This window comes from Engystomops pustulosus, chromosome 4 (genome assembly GCF_040894005.1).
Source record: "Engystomops pustulosus chromosome 4, aEngPut4.maternal, whole genome shotgun sequence".
Classification (NCBI taxonomy): domain Eukaryota; kingdom Metazoa; phylum Chordata; class Amphibia; order Anura; family Leptodactylidae; genus Engystomops; species Engystomops pustulosus.
The window spans coordinates 79,515,845-79,536,162 of NC_092414.1; the positions used below are offsets into that span (position 1 = coordinate 79,515,845).

General features: G+C 44.7%; 1 protein-coding gene across 3 annotated transcripts in view; it reads left to right on the top strand.

Moving 5' to 3' along the window:
• The window catches only part of LOC140126705 (dynein axonemal heavy chain 3-like), an 883,215-nt gene that overhangs the window by 719,746 nt on the left and 143,151 nt on the right, over positions 1-20,318 (top strand). For all 3 annotated transcript variants that reach the window (XM_072146467.1, XM_072146468.1, XM_072146466.1), the window contains exons 62-63: positions 3,209-3,412; positions 5,751-5,881. In XM_072146467.1, the coding sequence (XP_072002568.1) occupies positions 3,209-3,412; positions 5,751-5,881 (335 nt within the window). The remainder of the gene's footprint in view (positions 1-3,208; positions 3,413-5,750; positions 5,882-20,318) is intronic.

Sequence of the window (20,318 nt, forward strand, 5' to 3'; positions counted from 1 at the left end):
GTGTAAAAGAATACCCGGACCTAGTAGGAGTGAGTACAGCTGAGTAAATATAAGAAAAAGGGAGGACGGTGTGTGCCCACATTCATGAGATATATAAACAGATTACCTAATCCACCGTACAACATTTTATCTTATTGCAGCAAAGGTGGGTGTCGGGGAAAAAGGGGAAGAGGGAGGGGGAAAAACATCTGCATAAATGGTGTCTGCATAAGTGCCTGACCATATGAAGTATACATTCAGTGAAAACAATACATTACTTATGATTATAAGTGAAAATACATCGAAAAATTCACCCAAGCATAAAATTTGAGAAAAACATGACGACCATAGTGACAAAATTGTATGGACTCAACATCAATAAAACAGTTTATATAAAAACACATAATATTATACACACATATATATGAGTCTGCAGGGAATAGTGCAGTCACTGAACAATAAATCAAAAACATTTTAGTGATAGTGATAAACCGTGTCATGCAAGTGCCACCCAAGTGAAACAGTGATAAGTGCTGGTTAATGTGACAAAGGATAATTGGATAAACACATAATTTGAATAGTGTAGGTACATTTGGACAGTGGAAGTATTGAGGTAGTACGTATGTATCGCAGAGATATCACTTGTTGATCACAGCTAGGTCCAATGGTATCTTAGGTGCGTCAGGGATATCAGATGATAGAAAAGGAGCATAAGGCAAAGGTTGAGTCAACTGACAAACATAATGGAGACAAAAGCCTTGGGCTTGTCATAATCCACGATACAGCCAACATATTCAATAAAATCTGCATCTTTGAGATGCAGATGCTATTGACCCTAAGAGTGTGACGTGTCAGGGAAGCATCCTTGGTGCACGTCACACTCTGACCCTGGATATGTGCTGCATGATGAAATCATTAAACTGCAACACACCACTTTCCTGTCCGGCCACAGTAACAGTAACAGCAACAGCAACAAGAAGACAGGTTCCTGGGAGGACACGTGGAGAATGTGAGACCAGAAGTGAGTACACAATTTGTTTTGTTTTTTAAAGCCACAATTCAGCCAACACAAAAAGGGGGTGAGAGTGCCAGTATGTCAAATTCAATCAAAGTATTTAAAATTCACTGGGCATCCAGTATGTAAAATAAATAGGGGATCTAATATGTAAAATTAATTGGGGGTTCAGTATAGAAAAATGAGAAGGCCTGGCATGAAAAATTATTTGGGAACCCATTGTGCAAAAATTATGAGGGGGCCCAGTATTAAAAAAAATAATGTGCTTCCTGTTGCAGCAGGGAAGAAATTAACTTTTAATCCGTGTGGCAAGGAGCATCATAAAGTCAGACAGGGAGAAGGTGCTGAAAGGCAAAGTCAAGCTCAGCGCTCTATCCATTGTGATTGACTTCCCTACTTTCAAGCTGTATTTCTGTAATATTGCACATTCGCTGTGTACACAACGCACCCGGCATTCAGAATATACTTCACGTGCACGAATCATCAGAAAATCAGTTTTAAAAACTACAGAAATGCAGGGCAATTTTAAAGTAGGGACGTCAATCAAGATGGAGGGGGTGCGCTGAGCCTATGGTGTTCAGCTCCTCTGTCTATGAATTTATAATTCTCCTAATTTTTTCCACGGAGAACTAGGAAAGTCTTTGTAAGGAAAGTGGATTACATGCTGCAACAGGTACTTAGCCTGCAGTTGAGCAGGTGCAGGCGCTATAGGTTGGGCTCAGGTCGGGAGTTCTCACCCCTCAACCCAGCTTCTTCTGGCCCTGTGCTTATTAAAAAAAAATCTTAATTTTGCTATATTGTGACAATAATAACTTTTCTACACCTTTTGTGGTATGTGATGATACTTACATTGATGCTATTTGTAGGACTGTAAGACCTTTTGATCACTTATTATTAAAATTTTTGAAAATGACAAAAAATGGTGTTTCAGACATTTTCTATTAAGGGGTTCACCACCTGGAATAACATTAATAGATTGCTACTTTTGGGAAGCGTCTATATCTGACATGTTTATGAATATTTATTTTTATATCTGTTCTAGGGAAAGGGGGATGATTTTAACTGTTTACATTTTTTTTTAGATTTCTTATCTCATCGATCCTGCTATATAGTGCAAAACTAAAGTAAAGCAGTACATGCCAATTTTGCACATGATCTGTTAAGATGTGCCTCCAATAATGCCACTGGTGGCTACAATCAGAGCCATGGGCATTTACAGATGTAATATGGTTAACAGGTCTGAAAGGTGTGTATCACACAAATGGGGAGGATAACTCACACTGCAGACTAAGTTATCACATCTGTTTAAAAAGGTTAAGCCAGTCATGTTAACCAGTGCTACATCTGTAAATGTCATAGCTTATGGCCATAATCAATGCTAGCACTGAAGTGGAAGTTTTAGCGATGGATGTCTGCTGGATTTAGCACTAAACACTCGTCATGTATGAAGATCTGCCATGTGTTGTTAAGGTATTAATGAGACGTGTGCATTTATTTTACTAAAGTAAGGGAAAAAAATAATAAAGTTTGATATTATGTGATGCTTTGTATATACTAAGAAATACCATCAATACACTTCGCTGTTCACTACAATAACAGATTGCCATTGCTGTCTCCCGTTGCAGAATAAAAATTCATGGGTTTCATTATACTTGAGGTTTTTCTACAGTGTTGTCATTGCTTTATTACAGTGCTGTATCTGATTGTTGTGACCTTACACTCATTAACATTACTCTCGCTGCAAGAGTTGATTCTGCTGCTTTTAAACCACATGACCTCTACAGGAATAAAGCAAAGGCCACCAGCGACATTCTGTTCAAGGGGAATCGATAACGCAAACAGCTGACAAATCTCTCATATTAAGTACTTTGACAGCTTGCAGCTCTCTGCACATATTCAATTCATAGTAATATCACCTACTTTAATATAGAGCTTTCTCCCGTTTTTTCTTTACATTGATGCTACTGGCATTGAAAATGGAAATGTTACAGGATTGGAGCGAAGCAAATAAATAACGTAAAGCTTTGCAATTTCGTATTCGCTTAACAAATGTGTCACTCAGATTCCCATGGCATCCAGGCTGTAACACATAAACTACATCACATTATGGCTGACAGCATTTCCCTGAATTAATTCAGCGATTCTTTGTTTATATGCTCCGTTTGATTGAATTTTTTTTTTCTTTCCCTAAAACGTCTTATTTTATTTTCTTAGTTTGGGACACCTGTCTTAATAGAAAATATCACAGAAGAGCTTGATCCAATCTTGGAGCCCGTACTGCTGAGACAGACATTTAAACAGAATGGAGTGGAATACATCCGGCTTGGGGAGTCTGTTATTCATTACAGCAGGGATTTTAAACTCTATATGACCACCCGCCTCCGAAATCCTCATTACCTTCCCGAAGTGTCTGTCAAAGTATGTTTTCCTCCTGTTATCCACTGAACAAGGAAATTATAGGAATTAGTAAAATTGGTCGAAATGCAAATACATTGGGGATAATGAATGAAGTACTGTGAAGTTATAATTGGACTGTGGAATTGTTTTCCCAATTCTAATAGTATTATTCTCGTATTTATGTGGATGTCAAAATAATACAGCTGTGCAATAGCACAGACAGGATGTGAGAGGATTTTTCTTCTAATTAGATTTCAGAGCTGGTATTGCTTTTCACAGCTAGCTGCTTCTTTTAGCAGATAATGCAGTGAAAACATGATCATTTACCAAAGACTAGATATTCTGTCTTGCGTGGATACATATTAAAAAGCTGTATTGTTGAACAGCGTAAAATATTATGAATATATATAATATTACTTAGTTGACTGAAATATAAACGTTGTAAAAGGTAAGTAAAGAACCTAATTAGAACGATCATATAAAAAACTTGTTCATAATATCTTTATTTTATGCCTTGGCCTGAAAGTCCTACACTTTGTAGCAGTAATTAGGAGGGTATAAGTTGCGAATTGGTCAATAATCATGGGAACAGGGGTTTCTAGTAACCATAGAAGTAAATCCACACATCATCATTCCAAGAATGGAACAGCAGCACTTCTACAAGACCATCACACCATTGAACAGGTAATATGAGGGACCTACATTTTCCTGTGGTAATCTTTTTATATTTGTTATCTATGTCCTCCTTCCTTCTAAAATCAACTTATAAAATGATCCTAATGAGCCTGAGCTGTGGCGTCACATTGTTACAATGAGCAGAACATGTCTCTCCTCCCCTGCCTGTGTAATCTTGCAGCAGCAAAGAATGCTCTGGTCATTGTAAAAACCCACCAGATTCCCTCATTAGCATAATTTTAAAAGTTGATTTTATAAATAAAATGAAGGCCATGGATAACAAATATTACCACTGTCTTGGTGTCTGGATCTATGCTGGAAGTGTTTATGGTTTATCATTATGTATTCTGATTTTCTTTAAACGACTCTGTTTATAAAATATGTGATACAGAGTTTCCTAATGCCAAAATCTCCATGTTCCCCAAAATACATGGCACTGTTGGTCTGTTAATTTTTTTTCAGTCATATTAATTTCAATAGACATAAGTGCCCTAATGCTTTCATGAAACTGAACAGGGTTCTGCTGCCCCTTTATTTTATGGTTAGTAGTTGTGACAGAGGTACACCCCTTCATTACTCAAGTATAAAAGACATTTTTTGTTAAAAAAAAATGTAAAAAGCCCTTTGGGCCAACAGTCAAGTTATTTTTACCAGAACTAAAATTAACACCAAAATGCTTCAATATTATTGCAGCTGGTTGAACAAAAACAGTCTAAATTTTAATAAAATTTCTGAAAAGCAGCCTATGTCTAAAGTTTGCCAACTACAAAAGTTACAATCACTGAAGCCACAAATTTGTGGTTGAATTGACAGGTGGTCTCCACTGTGTTTTCCAACATTGTGCCAGAGCATGAGGGATCAGAGACAGCAGCTATCCCTGAGCCTCTGTTCTCCATGGGCTTCTCATAGAAGTTTTGCTCTATCATCTCATCATCTCAGTTGGGAAATGTATGCAAAATCCGTAAGATGGGAACTATGCATATTTTTCATTTTTAGTTGTATTTATCTGATGCTGGTTATTCACTATGCGAGTCCTCTATTGGATCTTTTATCTTGTCCAATTATGCCTGTGGGAGTTTTGGATTTACTGGCATGTCATGCCACTGACCACATACTATACCCTTTGGCGAGGTGTGCCATGTTTGGTGGATATTTACTCCACAATTTCTTCTTTTGGACTTGTCCAGGTCCCTGATCCCAATCCGGTCCAATGTAAGTTCTAAAGTGCCTCATTACGGGGGCATTGATTTTAGATTGGGGTGCTTTGAAAGGAATACAGCCTCTAGGGTTGCTGCATTGCTAGATAAGATCCAAATCCCAGAGATCTCCCAAAACAGTGATGGAACATCTAGCCATTGCTAGCCATTGCTTTAAAGCAGAACCACAGTGGGCTTTCAGTGCAGTATATCCTAAGCAGGTTTAAGGTTTATTATACGTTGGTTGTCTACCATTGTATGTAACAATTTTTTCATTTTTTCGTATAGTTTGATGTTCTTTAAATAATTGGTGTTGGGTTTTATTTTTCAAGACAATTCCCTCACTTGACAGCATATGAAATTAAATGCTATTCATAGTTAGAATTTTCTGTGCCTAGATGCATCTGACATAATTTTGTAAGTCATAATCCAAATTTCATTGAAATTTGTGGATATCAAAGAAATATGTTTTTCTTCCACATTTATAGGTGACATTGATCAATTTCATGATTACTCCAGTGGGTTTAGAGGATCAGCTCTTGACTATACTTGCTGCAGAAGAAAAACCAGACTTAGAACAGAGGAAGAATCTTCTGTATCTTGAAGGAGCAAGAACCAGGTATTTTCATCTATTGGCAATTTGACAATGGTGGATAGATTGTCCAAGGGCCCTTGTAAATTTGGAACCTGGGTGGTGGCTTTGCAAAAGTCAATAAGAAGGCTAAAAGAGAAAGCAATTACCAGGTCCTTCTGTCCTACATGGAAAAAGTCCCCATGAAAATGCTGTCTTTTTTCTTTATATCACTATATCTATATATGAGTTTAGTGTATTTTAGATGAAATGTTCAAATATTGGATGACATTACAAAGAATATTTTTATGCAAAGTTATACAGGACCCCTTTAGTCAAGATCAGTAGGGAGCCCCAATGGATGGCCTCACCAGACACTTGTCCTGTGGATAGAAGATAAATATATTTATTCAGACAACCCTGCAATTTATATGAAGTTTGACAGAAAGACTGCTACCCTCAGAGTGATTCTTGTTGTTAAGAGCAGTCCTTGGGCACAGGTGGATTCTAGCATTGTATCATGAACCTTGTTTTAAATGGGATGCACAATCCAGATGAGCATTTACACTGAAAATTGTTGTATATATACGCCCCCCATAGACGGCAGTGGGCGCATGGCGCCGTACAGGAGTGGTACGGTTCCCCACACTTGTGGCACAGTACCGTCCCATAGCCGGGAGAAAGATAGGATATGTTCTATCTTTCCCCTGAATACGGCGCCATGCACCATACATGGGTATGGGGAGGGGCGGGGTGAGCAGGACTCACCCCCTCCTCCTCTCCTGGGCACCAACGTTTGCCTGCTGTGCTACGGTATGGCGGGCACACGTTCATGTGATATAGCCTTGGAGTTACTGTTTTATACATGTCTAGACATATACCGTATATTCCGGCATATAAGACGACCTGGTGTATAAGACGACCCCCCTACTTTCCTGTTAAAATATAGAGTTTAAGATATATTCGCCGTATAAGACTACCCCTTTTCCAACACATACAAAACACCGGTAAAAATTAAAATTATGCCCCCCTCCCAGAAGCCATAATTAATGTCCTGCCCCCCCTCAGTAGCTATAATTAATGTCCTGCCCCCCCCTGTAGCCATAATTAATGCCCTGCGCCCCCCAGTAGCCATAATTAATGTCCTGCCCCCCCCAGTAGCTATAATTAATGTCCTGCCCCGCAGTAGCTATAATTAATGTCCTGCCCCCCAGTAGCTATAATTACTGTCCTGCCCCCCCAGTAGCTATAATTACTGTCCTGGCCCCCAGTAGCCCTAATTAATGCCCCCCCAGTAGCTATAATTACTGTCCTGCACCCCCAGTAGCCATAAATAATGTCCCCCACCACCAAACAGGGCCCTATATATTTAAGCTAAATAAAAAACATAATTCTTACCTTATCTCATCAGGGGATCCGGCGCAGGCGACGGCTGATGACGCGTCTGCAGGTCAGGTGCCGGGTCATAGACCTCAGCAGACCCGGCGCAGGCAGACGCATCACATAGCTTACGTCAGCGAAAGTGATGGGTGTCAACGGCGGGTAAGTAGTGTGAGGTGGGTGGGACGGGGGCGGATCGGGGACCCGTTCTAATTTTGAATTATGACAGCTCCGGGCCCTCCCTGATCCAGCACACGGACCAGATGCAGAACAGTCCGTGCGCTGTAACAGGCAGGCCCGCGGCTGTCACAATTCAAAACATCTGCCCGCTGTGCTGCGCCGAGTTATCAGCGCAACGCAGGGGTCAGGTGCGGGCCTCTGACTGACCGGCAGCAGAGCTTCGGTGGATCGCGGAAAAGGTGAGAAACATTACCGGCGTATAAGACGACCCCAGACCAGACAGAAGATTTTTCAGTCTTCAAAAGTCGTCTTATACGCCGGAATATACGGTACTATTTTGGCAAATTTGGATTTCATGTGAAAAAGTAAAAGTTCATGTTGCAGTGATATTAAAGGTAAATTAATTTTATATACTGTGCATGGTATAGCAACAAGACCAATCGCATACTTCTTATAATGTGACATCTTATGTTAAAAAGGACATCATGAAGATTCATAAGCACAATCTGGTAGATAACAAACATGTGAAAACATAACAGTAATATGAGTGAAAAGGGGTCACAAGTAGAGATGAGCGAACATGCTCGTCCGAGCTTGATGCTCGGTCGAGCATTAGGGTACTCGAAACTGCTCGTTGCTCGGACGAATACTTCGCCCGCTCGAGAAAATGGCAGCTCCCGCCGTTTTGCTTTTTGGCGGCCAGAAACAGAGCCAATCACAAGCCAGGAGACTCTGCACTCCACCCAGCATGACGTGGTACCCTTACACGTCGATAGCAGTGGTTGGCTGGCCAGATCAGGTGACCCTGGGATAGACTAGCCGCTGCCCGCGCTGCTCGGATCATTCTGTGTCTGGATGCCGCTAGGGAGAGAGCTGCTGCTGGTCAGGGAAAGCGTTAGGGTGTTCTATTAGCTTACTGTTAGGCAGGAGTGATTCTCAAAGAACCCAACAGCCCTTCTTAGGGCTACAATAACGTTCTACTTTTTTTATTTTAATTTGCATCTAGTACCATTTTGTGAGGAATTAGCAGGGGGACTTGCTACCGTTGTGTTTAGCTCTTAGTGGCACACATATCCATAGCAAAGACCGAAGTGGGAAAATTTAGTAGGGGTTGGATTTCAATTAGGCACTAACTCAGTGTCATCTCATCTGGCATAGTAGTGTGCTTTGATACTTGGCTAGAAAATAGCCATAGCAGAATACAAAGAGCTTACTTACGCCTACAGTAGCGTTCTATATATTTGATTTCTGGTTGATCTGCTGGTGGCTGTACTTTCTGCAGTGCATGTACTAGCCAATTCTGAGCAATTTGTAGTGAGACTTGCGACCGCTGTGTTCTGCGCTTAGTGACGCACATATCCATAGCAAAGACCGAAGTGGGAAAATTTAGTAGGGGTTGGATTTCAATTAGGCACTAACTCAGTGTCATCTCATCTGGCATAGTAGTGTGCTTTGATACTTGGCTAGAAAATAGCCATAGGAGAATACAAAGAGCTTACTTACGCCTACAGTAGCGTTCTATATATTTGATTTCTGGTTGATCTGCTGGTGGCTGTACTTTCTGCAGTGCATGTACTAGCCAATTCTGAGCAATTTGTAGTGAGACTTGCGACCGCTGTGTTCTGCGCTTAGTGACGCACATATCCATAGCAAAGACCGAAGTGGGAAAATTTAGTAGGGGTTGGATTTCAATTAGGCACTAACTCAGTGTCATCTCATCTGGCATAGTAGTGTGCTTTGATACTTGGCTAGAAAATAGCCATAGGAGAATACAAAGAGCTTACTTACGCCTACAGTAGCGTTCTATATATTTGATTTCTGGTTGATCTGCTAGTGGCTGTACTTTCTGCAGTGCATGTACTAGCCAATTCTGAGCAATTTGTAGTGAGACTTGCGACCGCTGTGTTCTGCGCTTAGTGACGCACATATCCATAGCAAAGACCGAAGTGGGAAAATTTAGTAGGGGTTGGATTTCAATTAGGCACTTACTCAGTGTCATCTCATCTGGCATAGTAGTGTGCTTTGATACTTGGCTAGAAAATAGCCATAGGAGAATACAAAGAGCTTACTTACGCCTACAGTAGCGTTCTATATATTTGATTTCTGGTTGATCTGCTGGTGGCTGTACTTTCTGCAGTGCATGTACTAGCCAATTCTGAGCAATTTGTAGTGAGACTTGCGACCGCTGTGTTCTGCGCTTAGTGACGCACATATCCATAGCAAAGACCGAAGTGGGAAAATTTAGTAGGGGTTGGATTTCAATTAGGCACTAACTCAGTGTCATCTCATCTGGCATAGTAGTGTGCTTTGATACTTGGCTAGAAAATAGCCATAGGAGAATACAAAGAGCTTACTTACGCCTACAGTAGCGTTCTATATATTTGATTTCTGGTTGATCTGCTGGTGGCTGTACTTTCTGCAGTGCATGTACTAGCCAATTCTGAGCAATTTGTAGTGAGACTTGCGACCGCTGTGTTCTGCGCTTAGTGACGCACATATCCATAGCAAAGACCGAAGTGGGAAAATTTAGTAGGGGTTGGATTTCAATTAGGCACTAACTCAGTGTCATCTCATCTGGCATAGTAGTGTGCTTTGATACTTGGCTAGAAAATAGCCATAGGAGAATACAAAGAGCTTACTTACGCCTACAGTAGCGTTCTATATATTTGATTTCTGGTTGATCTGCTGGTGGCTGTACTTTCTGCAGTGCATGTACTAGCCAATTCTGAGCAATTTGTAGTGAGACTTGCGACTGCTGTGTTCTGCGCTTAGTGACGCACATATCCATAGCAAAGACCGAAGTGGGAAAATTTAGTAGGGGTTGGATTTCAATTAGGCACTAACTCAGTGTCATCTCATCTGGCATAGTAGTGTGCTTTGATACTTGGCTAGAAAATAGCCATAGCAATAGGATAGCATTGTTTGGTTTTAAAAACTCAAAAAAAAAACAAAAAACACAAAAAAACAAAAAACACAAAAAAAAAACAAAAAAAGTTAAAAAAAAAAAAAAGTTATAACTCTCATTTTAAAAATGTTTAACCCGAGGGCTAGGGGTAGAGGACGAGGGCGGGGACGTGGGCGTCCAACTACTGCAGGGGTCAGAGGCCGTGGTCCTGGGCGGGGTGAGACACCACCTGCTGATGAGGGAGCAGGGGAACGCCGCAGAGCTACACTCCCTAGGTTCATGTCTGAAGTTACTGGGACTCGTGGTAGAGCACTGTTGAGGCCAGAACAGTGCGAACAGGTGATGTCGTGGATTGCTGACAATGCTTCGAGCAATTTGTCCACCACCAGTCAGTCTTCCACGCAGTCCACCCATGTCACCGAAATCGCCACTCCTCCAGCTCCTGCACCTCAGCCTCCTCCCCCCCAGTCTGCCCCCTCCCAGGAAAATTTGGCATTTGAACCGGCATACTCTGAGGAACTGTTTTCTGGACCCTTCCCACAGTCACAAACTACTTGTCCGGTTGCTGCTGAGCAATTTTCCGATGCCCAGGTTTTCCACCAGTCACAGTCTGTGGGTGATGATGACCTTCTTGACGTAGTGGAAGTGTGTAAAGAGGTGTCCGACGATGAGGAGACACGGTTGTCAGACAGTGGGGAAGTTGTTGTCAGGGCAGGAAGTCCGAGGGGGGAGCAGACTGAGGGCTCGGAGGATGATGAGGTGACAGACCCAAGCTGGGTTGAGAGGCCGGGTGAACACAGTGCTTCTGAGACGGAGGAGAGTCCTCGACCAGAACAGGTTGGAAGAGGCAGTGGTGGGGCCAGACGGAGAGGCAGGGCCAGAGCTGGTGCATCAGCGCCAAATGTGTCAACTAGTGAAGCTCCCGTGGCGAGGGCTCTTGCGGCGAGGGCTAGATCTTCAGAAGTCTGGAGGTTCTTTAAGGAAACACCGGATGACCGACGGACTGTGGTGTGCAACATTTGCCAAACCAGGCTCAGCAGGGGTTCCACCACTACTAGCTTAACTACCACCAGTATGCGCAGGCATATGAATGCTAAACACCTCACTCAGTGGCAACAAGCCCGTTCACCTCCGGCCGTGCACACCACTGCTCCTTCCCCTGTGTCAGCTGATAGTCAGCCCCCTGCCCAGGACCCTGCCACAAAAACCCCATCGTCGCCTCCACGATCCTCCACAGCATCCACCAGCGTTCAGCTCTCCATACCCCAGACGCTGGAGCGGAAACGCAAATATAGTGCAACCCACCCGCACGCCCAAGCCCTTAATGTGCACATCTCCAGATTGCTTAGCCTGGAGATGCTGCCCTATAGGCTAGTAGAGACCGAGGCCTTTCGCAACCTCATGGCAGCGGCCGCCCCTCGGTATTCGGTCCCCAGCCGCCACTACTTTTCCCGATGTGCCGTCCCAGCCCTGCACCAGCACGTGTCAGACAACATCATCCGTGCCCTGACCAACGCCGTTTCTGACAAGGTCCACCTGACCACGGACACGTGGATGAGTGCTGCCGGGCAGGGCCACTATATATCGCTGACGGCACATTGGGTTAACTTGGTGGAGGCTGGGACCGAGTCTGACCCTGGGGCTGCTCATATACTGCCGACGCCGAGGATTGCGGGGCCTACCTCGGTCCAGGTGTTTCAGGCCTACTATGCCTCCTCCTCCTCCCACCCCTCCTCCACCTCCTCCTCCGAACTACCATCCGTGGGCACGGCGCCATCAGTCGGTAGCTCTAGGCACAGCAGCAGTGCCGTCGCTAAGCGACAGCAGGCGGTGCTCAAACTGCTGAGCCTAGGCGACAAAAGGCACACCGCCCAAGAGCTATTACAGGGCATCACGGCGCAGACTGATCTGTGGCTGGCACCGCTGAACCTCAAGCCGGGAATGGTTGTGTGTGACAACGGCCGTAACCTGGTGGCGGCTCTGCAACTCGGCAGACTGACACATGTGCCATGCCTGGCCCATGTGTTAAATCTGATAGTTCAGCGTTTCCTCAAGACATACCCCAATCTGTCTGATTTGCTCACGAAGGTGCGCCGCATCTGTGCGCATTTCAGGAAGTCCAGCCCAGATGCTGCCACTCTCAGGGCAGCGCAGCGCCGCCTCCAACTGCCCGCTCACCGACTGTTGTGCGACGTGCCCACGAGGTGGAATTCAACACTGACCATGTTATCCAGAGTTTACCAGCAGCGCAGAGCGATTGTAGACTGCCAGATGTCAACTTCCACCAGAACTGGTAGTCAGGTCAGTCAGCTTCCTCAAGTCTACAATGAGGAGTGGACGTGGATGTCTGATATCTGTCAGGTGCTGAGTAACTTTGAGGAGTCAACACAGATGGTCAGTGGCGATGCCGCCATCATCAGCCTCACCATCCCGCTGCTTGGCCTGTTGAAAAACTCTCTGGTCAGCATGAAGTCGGAAGCTTTGCGCTCGTCACAAGAGACAGGGGAAGAATATTCCCTTGTTGATAGCCAAAGCACCCTCAGGTCTGTTTCTCAGCGCATATCGGAGGAGGTGGAGGTGGAGGAGGATGAGGAGGAAGAGGAGGAGAATGTTGGCGAGACACAAGAGGGGACCATTGTTGAGTCCTTCACTGTTCAGCGTGTATGGGCAGAAGAAGAGGAGTTGGAGGAGTTGGAGGAGGAGGAAATGGACAGTCAGGCCAGTGAGGGGAGTGAATTCTTACGCGTTGGTACTCTGGCGCATATGGCAGATTTCATGCTAGGCTGCCTATCCCGTGACCCTCGCGTTCAAAGAATTTATTCCAGCACCGATTACTGGGTGTTCACTCTCCTGGACCCACGGTACAAGCAAAATCTTCCCACTCTCATCCCTGCAGAGGAAAGGAGTGTGAGAATGCATGAATACCAGCAGGCCCTGGTGCACAAGCTGAAACAGTATTTCCCTTCTGACAGCGCTAGCGGCAGAGTGCGTAGTTCTGCGGGACAAGTAGCGAGGGAGAGTAGGCAAGCAGGCAGCTTGTCCAGCACTGGCAAGGGTACGCTTTACAAGGCTTTTGCCAGCTTTATGTCACCCCAGCAAGACACTGTCACCTGTCCCCAGTCTCGGCAGAGTAGGGCTGATCTTTACAGAAAGATGGTGAGGGAGTACGTAGCTGACCATACCATCGTCCTAAATGATCACACAGCTCCCTACAACTACTGGGTTTCAAAGCTGGACATGTGGCACGAACTGGCGCTGTACGCCTTGGAGGTTCTTGCCTGCCCTGCCGCTAGCGTCTTGTCCGAGCGGGTTTTCAGTGCAGCTGGTGGCATCATCACCGATAAGCGTACACGCCTGTCGACTGACAGCGCTGACAGGCTGACGCTTATTAAAATGAATAAAGGCTGGATTTCTCAGAATTTCCAATCTCCACCAGGTGAAGGAAGCTCAACCTGAATAATTGATCCACTCCTCCTCCTCCTCATTTTCCTCCTTCTCCTCCTCTTTGTACAGTAAAGCAGAGGAAAATGGCTATTTTTTGACAGGGCCCACTGGCTCTTGCTATAGTACTTCATGCATTTAATTTTTCTGGAGGGCCACCTACCCGGTCCTCTGTTTGAAACAATTTTTGTGAGTGCCACATACAGGCACTCAATCTATTCCATTTTTCTGGAGGGCCACCTACCCGGTCCTCTGTTTTAAAAAATTTTTGGGACTGCCACATACAGGCACTCCATCTATTCCATTTTACTGGAGGGCCACCTACCTGCTCCTCTGGTTTGAAAAATGTTTGGGACTGCCACATACAGGCACTCAATCTATTCCATTTTACTGGAGGGCCACCTACCTGCTCCTCTGGTTTGAAAAATGTTTGGGACTGCCACATACAGGCACTCAATCTATTCCATTTTACTGCAGGGCCACCTACCTGCTCCTCTGGTTTGAAACATTTTTGGGACTGCCACATACAGGCACTCAATCTATTCCATTTTACTGGAGGGCCACCTACCTGCTCCTCTGGTTTGAAAAATGTTTGGGACTGCCACATACAGGCACTCAATCTATTCCATTTTACTGCAGGGCCACCTACCTGCTCCTCTGGTTTGAAACATTTTTGGGACTGCCACATACAGGCACTCAATCTATTCCATTTTACTGGAGGGCCACCTACCTTCTCCTCTGGTTTGAAAAATGTTTGGGACTGCCACATACAGGCACTCAATCTATTCCATTTTACTGGAGGGCCACCTACCTGCTCCTCTGGTTTGAAACATTTTTGGGACTGCCACATACAGGCACTCAATCTATTCCATTTTACTGCAGGGCCACCTACCTGCTCCTCTGGTTTGAAACATTTTTGGGACTGCCACATACAGGCACTCAATCTATTCCATTTTACTGGAGGGCCACCTACCTGCTCCTCTGGTTTGAAAAATGTTTGGGACTGCCACATACAGGCACTATCCAAATTAAATTGTCTCCATAGCAGCCTCCACACGTTGTCTCCATTGCTACCTCCAAAAGTCGTCCATATAGCTGCCTCCATACATCGTCCCTTTATCAAACGAGGTGTGTCAGGCAGAAATTTGGGTTGTTTTCATGGATTCCACATCAAAGTTGTTAACTTTGTCGCCACCCTGCTGTGTTATCCACAAAATATACTGGCAAACTTTTACCATTTAGGGATATTATTTCAGCGCTTCTTGCGCATCTGTTTACATTCCCCTCACCCGGCATATCCTAAACTTATAAGAACGCTACTACACTTGATCTTATACAAAAGGTTCTTAGAAGTGCTGTTTGGGGAGTAGCCTAGAGACAGGGGCTTGGATTGGCGAAAGCTCGCCTGGCAGCGGAGCGCCAGCTCCATGCGCATCATGCGCTTCTTGCGCATCTGTTTACATTCCCCTCACCCGCCATATCCCAAACTTATAAGAACGCTACTACACTTAACTTGGTGCAGGCTGGGACCGAGTCTGACCCTGGGGCTGGTCATATACTGCCGACGCAGAGAATTGCGGGGCCTACCTCGGTCCAGGTCTCAAAGGCCTACTATACCTCCTCCCACCCCTCCTCCACCTCCTCCTCCTCCGAATTACCATCCGTGGGCATGGCGCCATCAGTCGGTAGCTCTAGGCACAGCAGCAGTGCCGTCGCTAAGCGACAGCAGGCGGTGCTGAAACTGCTGAGCCTAGGCGATAAAAGGCACACTGCCCAAGAGCTATTACAGGGCATTCCACATCAAAGTTGTTAACTTTGTCGCCACCCTGCTGTGTAATCCACAAAATATACTTGCAAACTTTTACCATTTAGGGATATTATTTCAGCGCTTCTTGCGCATCTGTTTACATTCCCCTCACCCGGCATATCCTAAACTTATAAGAACGCTACTACACTTGATCTTATACAAAAGGTTCTTAGAAGTGCTGTTTGGGGAGTAGCCTAGAGACAGGGGCTTGGATTGGCGAAAGCTCGCCTGGCTGCAGAGAGCCAGCTCCATCCCAAGATCCAACTAACATAGTTGCAGCACCTTTAATCTACTACTAGTTCACTGCCTCCATAATAATAATAATAATAATCTTTATTTATATAGCGTCATCATATTCTGTAGCGCTTTACAAATCATAGGAAACAAATACAAATGTAATGTAACAGAGCACAACATTTGTATGGAACAACAGGAGTGAGGTCCCTGCTCGCCAGAGCTTACGGTTTATGAAGATGATGGGGTAACACGAGGTAAAAGAATATTTAATGGTCAAGCCATTCTTCTTAGGGAATAGAAAAAAATATAATAAATGGAATTGCTGTCGCTTGAACCACTCAGCCGTCATCTTATATACCAGGTCCAGGGTGAATGGGACTGCAGAGAAGTCTGGTGCCTGTTGGTTGCTGGATAACAGATGGGAGGACGACACAGGACGGGTTAGTAGAAGAGTTAAAACTTCATGCAGTTAATGAGTGTTATAGGCTTGCCTAAAGAAATGGGTTTTAAGAGCACGTTTGAAACTTTGGAGGTTAGGTATTAGTCTGATAGTCCGGGGCAGAGCATTCCATAGAATTGGTGCAGCTCTAGAGAAGTCTTGGAGACGCGAGTGGGAGGTCCGCACTAGGGTAGAGGTTAATCTAAGATCACTGGCGGATCTAAGAGCACGGGTTGGGCGATAGACTGAGATAAGAGAGGAGAGGTAGGGGGGTGCAGCATTATACAGAGCTTTATGGATGAGGGTTATTATTATTTTAAACTGTATTCGAAAGGAGACTGGCAGCCAGTGCAGCGACTGGCATGAACTGTAAGCATACATGGTCCCCTTATCAAACGAGCTGTGTCAGGCAGAATTTTGGGTTGTTTTCATGGCTTCCATGTTAACTTTGTCGCCACCCTGCTGTGTAATCCACAAAATATACTGGCAAACTTTTATCATGTACCGATATTATTTGAGCGCTTCTTGCTCACCTCCTTTGGTTCCTCTCTGACACCCATTGGTTTGAAGCCTGAGTCCAATTAGGGTATGTCGCCATGCCACTCTCTAGCCTGCTGCCGCTGCCTCTGCATGCCGTCCCCTATAGTGTCAGGGTCAATTATTGGATGTTTTAGATGCTATCTAGCTTCATTCTGTCACTCTGTCATGGCCATGCTGTTGCCCATAATTTTGGCATAATGGTGCGATTAGGCAGCCTCAGAGGCATCCATGCATGCTGCCCCTGCTGTTTCCTGTCCATTTCCGTGGTGTTTCCATCCTTTTCTGAGGTTCCCAGGTGTTTGGCCAAGCTTCCCTGTGCAGAGCCTTGGTCCCCTTGAAAAATGCTCGAGTCTCCCATTGACTTCAATGGGGTTCGTTATTCGAGACGAGCACTCGAGCATCGGGAAAACTTCGTCTCGAATAACGAGTACCCGAGCATTTTAGTGTTCGCTCATCTCTAGTCACAAGGACTAAGGACAAGAACAACAGGAAAACACATGAGAAGCATGAGGAACCGTAAAAAGGACTAGATGTTAGTGACTAAACGTCTTCTAAGGAAAGCCAGGAAGACATGGCTGCTGAGGTCTGGAACGTGGACCGTGTAGACCAGTCCTTAAAGAAGGCACCTACTTATTCCAAAGCTGTAAGTTCTTCCATTCTCATAACATGGTTTAATCAATCAACTAATTGTGCTCTAGAAAGAGGGGAAGGAGACCTCCAGTGGCTCGGTATAACTGTGCAAGCTGCACTTAGGAAATGTTGGAGGAGTCCTTTCTTAGCCTTCGTAATAGAGTATTGGAACAGCGACAATAAGGCTAACTCTGGAGAAGGTACAAACCACCTCCCCACTCACTTTGATATATAGGTCAAAGATTGCCTCCCAAAATTGTCGGATTGGAGGAAGATCACACTAAATGTGGAAATAAGAGCCTGTAGCAGAAAGACAGCGCCAACAGGAGTCATTCACCTCAGGAAAGAACCTATGTATCACTGTAGGACACCCGTACCACCTTGAAAGTATTTTAAAATTCCTTTCATTCACCTCCCCGAGATCGAGGACTGATATTTTCATATTTTCATCCTCTCTATGCTACAGTGATATTATATCATGAAATGAGGACATTTAAGTGTCCAGCACAGATTCTCAGTTTTGGATGGTGCAACATGACCCTTGGGAGCCTCTCATCTCACTTCAATGTGCTTGTAGTTGTGTTGCATTCATCATCTGGTTCTGCAGGGCATTTTTCACAATGTTCACAAGTATCAGTGTGGGACATCCACTTGTTTAGTTTTCTGGGACTCTTCTCTTGCTCTCAGTCTCTTTGCATCTCTATTGCAACCTGCTGATGACACTGTCACACCCTAAGCTCAGTGGTCACTTATCAACATAGGGAGAGAAAAAGAACTGGACCGCACATCCACACATCACACAATGATCTACTGCTGCTTGGCTACATTATATAACAAACTCGAGGTTCTTAGTTCCATTTTGATCAAATTGTATAAGTCCACCACCCACTTCACAGTGACCTCTTTATGGTGGGCCCCTGCGCTATTATGTGCGGCATCACATGGAGTCCACCACCGCTGCAGCACATCAGCAGCGGATGCCATGCAATACCGCACCATGTGAACAGGAAAAAAGGCTCACCATGTGTAAACAGGTGTTGAATACTCACTGTTCTATGTGGTCTCAGACACTAGCTGAAAGGAAGTAGACGGCCCCTATATGCAGTCTCCTGCTAATTTAAAAACACCTGGGTCAAATGGGGCGGAGTGCTGGTACCAGGTGTTTTTAAATTAGCAGGAGACTGCATATAGTGGCTGCCTACTTCCTCTCAGCTAGTGTCTGAGACCACAGGGTACAGTGAGTATTCAACACCTGTTCACACATGGGGAGCCTTTTTTCCTGTTCACATGGTGCGATATTGCATGGCATCCGTCACTTCTGTGGTGCGGTGCTGGTGGGGACCCAGGGCCCGAAGCTATGGGGGCTATGCCTGCCAGTATGGGTGCTGGGGGGCAACCGGGTCTTGGTCCCTGCCGGCGCTGTGCTGCAGCGGTGGTGGATGCCATGTGATGCCGCACATAATAGCGCAGGGGCCCACCATAAAGAGGTCACCTTGAAGTGGTTGGTGGGCTTATACAATTTGATCAAAATGTAACTAAGAACCTCGAGTTCATTATATAATGTAGCCTAGCGGCAGTAGATCATTGTGTGATGTGTGGATGTGCGTTCTAGCTCTTTTTCTCTCCCCATGTTGGTTCAGAGGTCACTTATATCTTCTTGAAGCCTAACAATAGCAAGTTACTGTTGATCAATTGCTAGATGTCTTCTTGGTCTTATGTTGTCAAAATGTGAACAACATGATGGGGAGAACTGTTTAAATGCCAATTCTAGTTGAACCAATTCATTTATTTGATGTTTCATGGATCAAATACCTGTCATTAGTTTTGCTGTCAAGCTCCTTGTGAGATAACATCAAGTTGTGCAAAAGGTAATGAGTAGAGATGGGCGAATTTTTCAAAAATTCGATTCGCCGAGTTCACAGAATTTCCTGACAAAATTAGATTTGACCCGATTCTAATCATGGCAAATCACATTAAAAAACAGGTATTTCCTGGCCGCAGAGAGCCTGTAGGGTGTTGTAGAACATTGTGCCATCCTCAAATATGTATAGGGAGTGTGGTTTGTTCTTCAAACAATGCTGTGTTTAATATGACACTCACATGACAGCCGCCGCTCTTAGAATCACTTCACTCTTCAATTCCATGGGCACTTACAGGTGCCAACTTGACCAAATAAGTGAAGCAGGAACGCAGCCTGACAAGGTAACATCTGTGCCAGCTTGAAAGGACTGAGCTGAGGGACAAGATCCCACTATAACATCATTTACATTGACATCAGATGATTCCATACATTATGACAGAACCTGTTCTGTTAAACGCTGATACATTTAGAAACCCCCCAAAAGAGTGGAGAGGGTGTCGGCAGTAATTTTGCATTGATGTCACTGAACTGATCATTTTGCCATTTTCATCCATCAGTGTCCCCTTTCAATTGGTCAATAGTCCATCAGTATTGCTAAAGCCAGAAACAAACAGGAGTGGATCCAAAAGAGAGATGACCAGTAAATGGGATATTTGCATGTCGTATGTGTTCTATATCCACTCTTGCTTTTGGCTATCAATCCAGAAGCTTTTCATTCCTTCTGAAATGAAGTGGAAAACCAAACATAGTGGCAACGTCATAGAGTGGTGGAGGGTGAAAACAGCATTAAATCACAGGGTGCTCCAGGGAGACAGACAGTGGTCAGTTGGCAGAAGCATGAGTAGGCCACAAAGTGGCACAATGACAAATTATGGAGGTGGCAGCTACATGGTTGGCCACAGAGTGGCAGAATGATAGAGTTTTGAGGTGGCAGCAGCAGCATCATGAGGTCAGAGAGTGGCACAATGACAAATTCTGGTGGTGGCAGTGACATGGTAGGCCACAGTGTAGCACAATCACAGTGTGTGTAGGTGGGCATCAGGAGTAAGAAGCAGCATAAGGCCA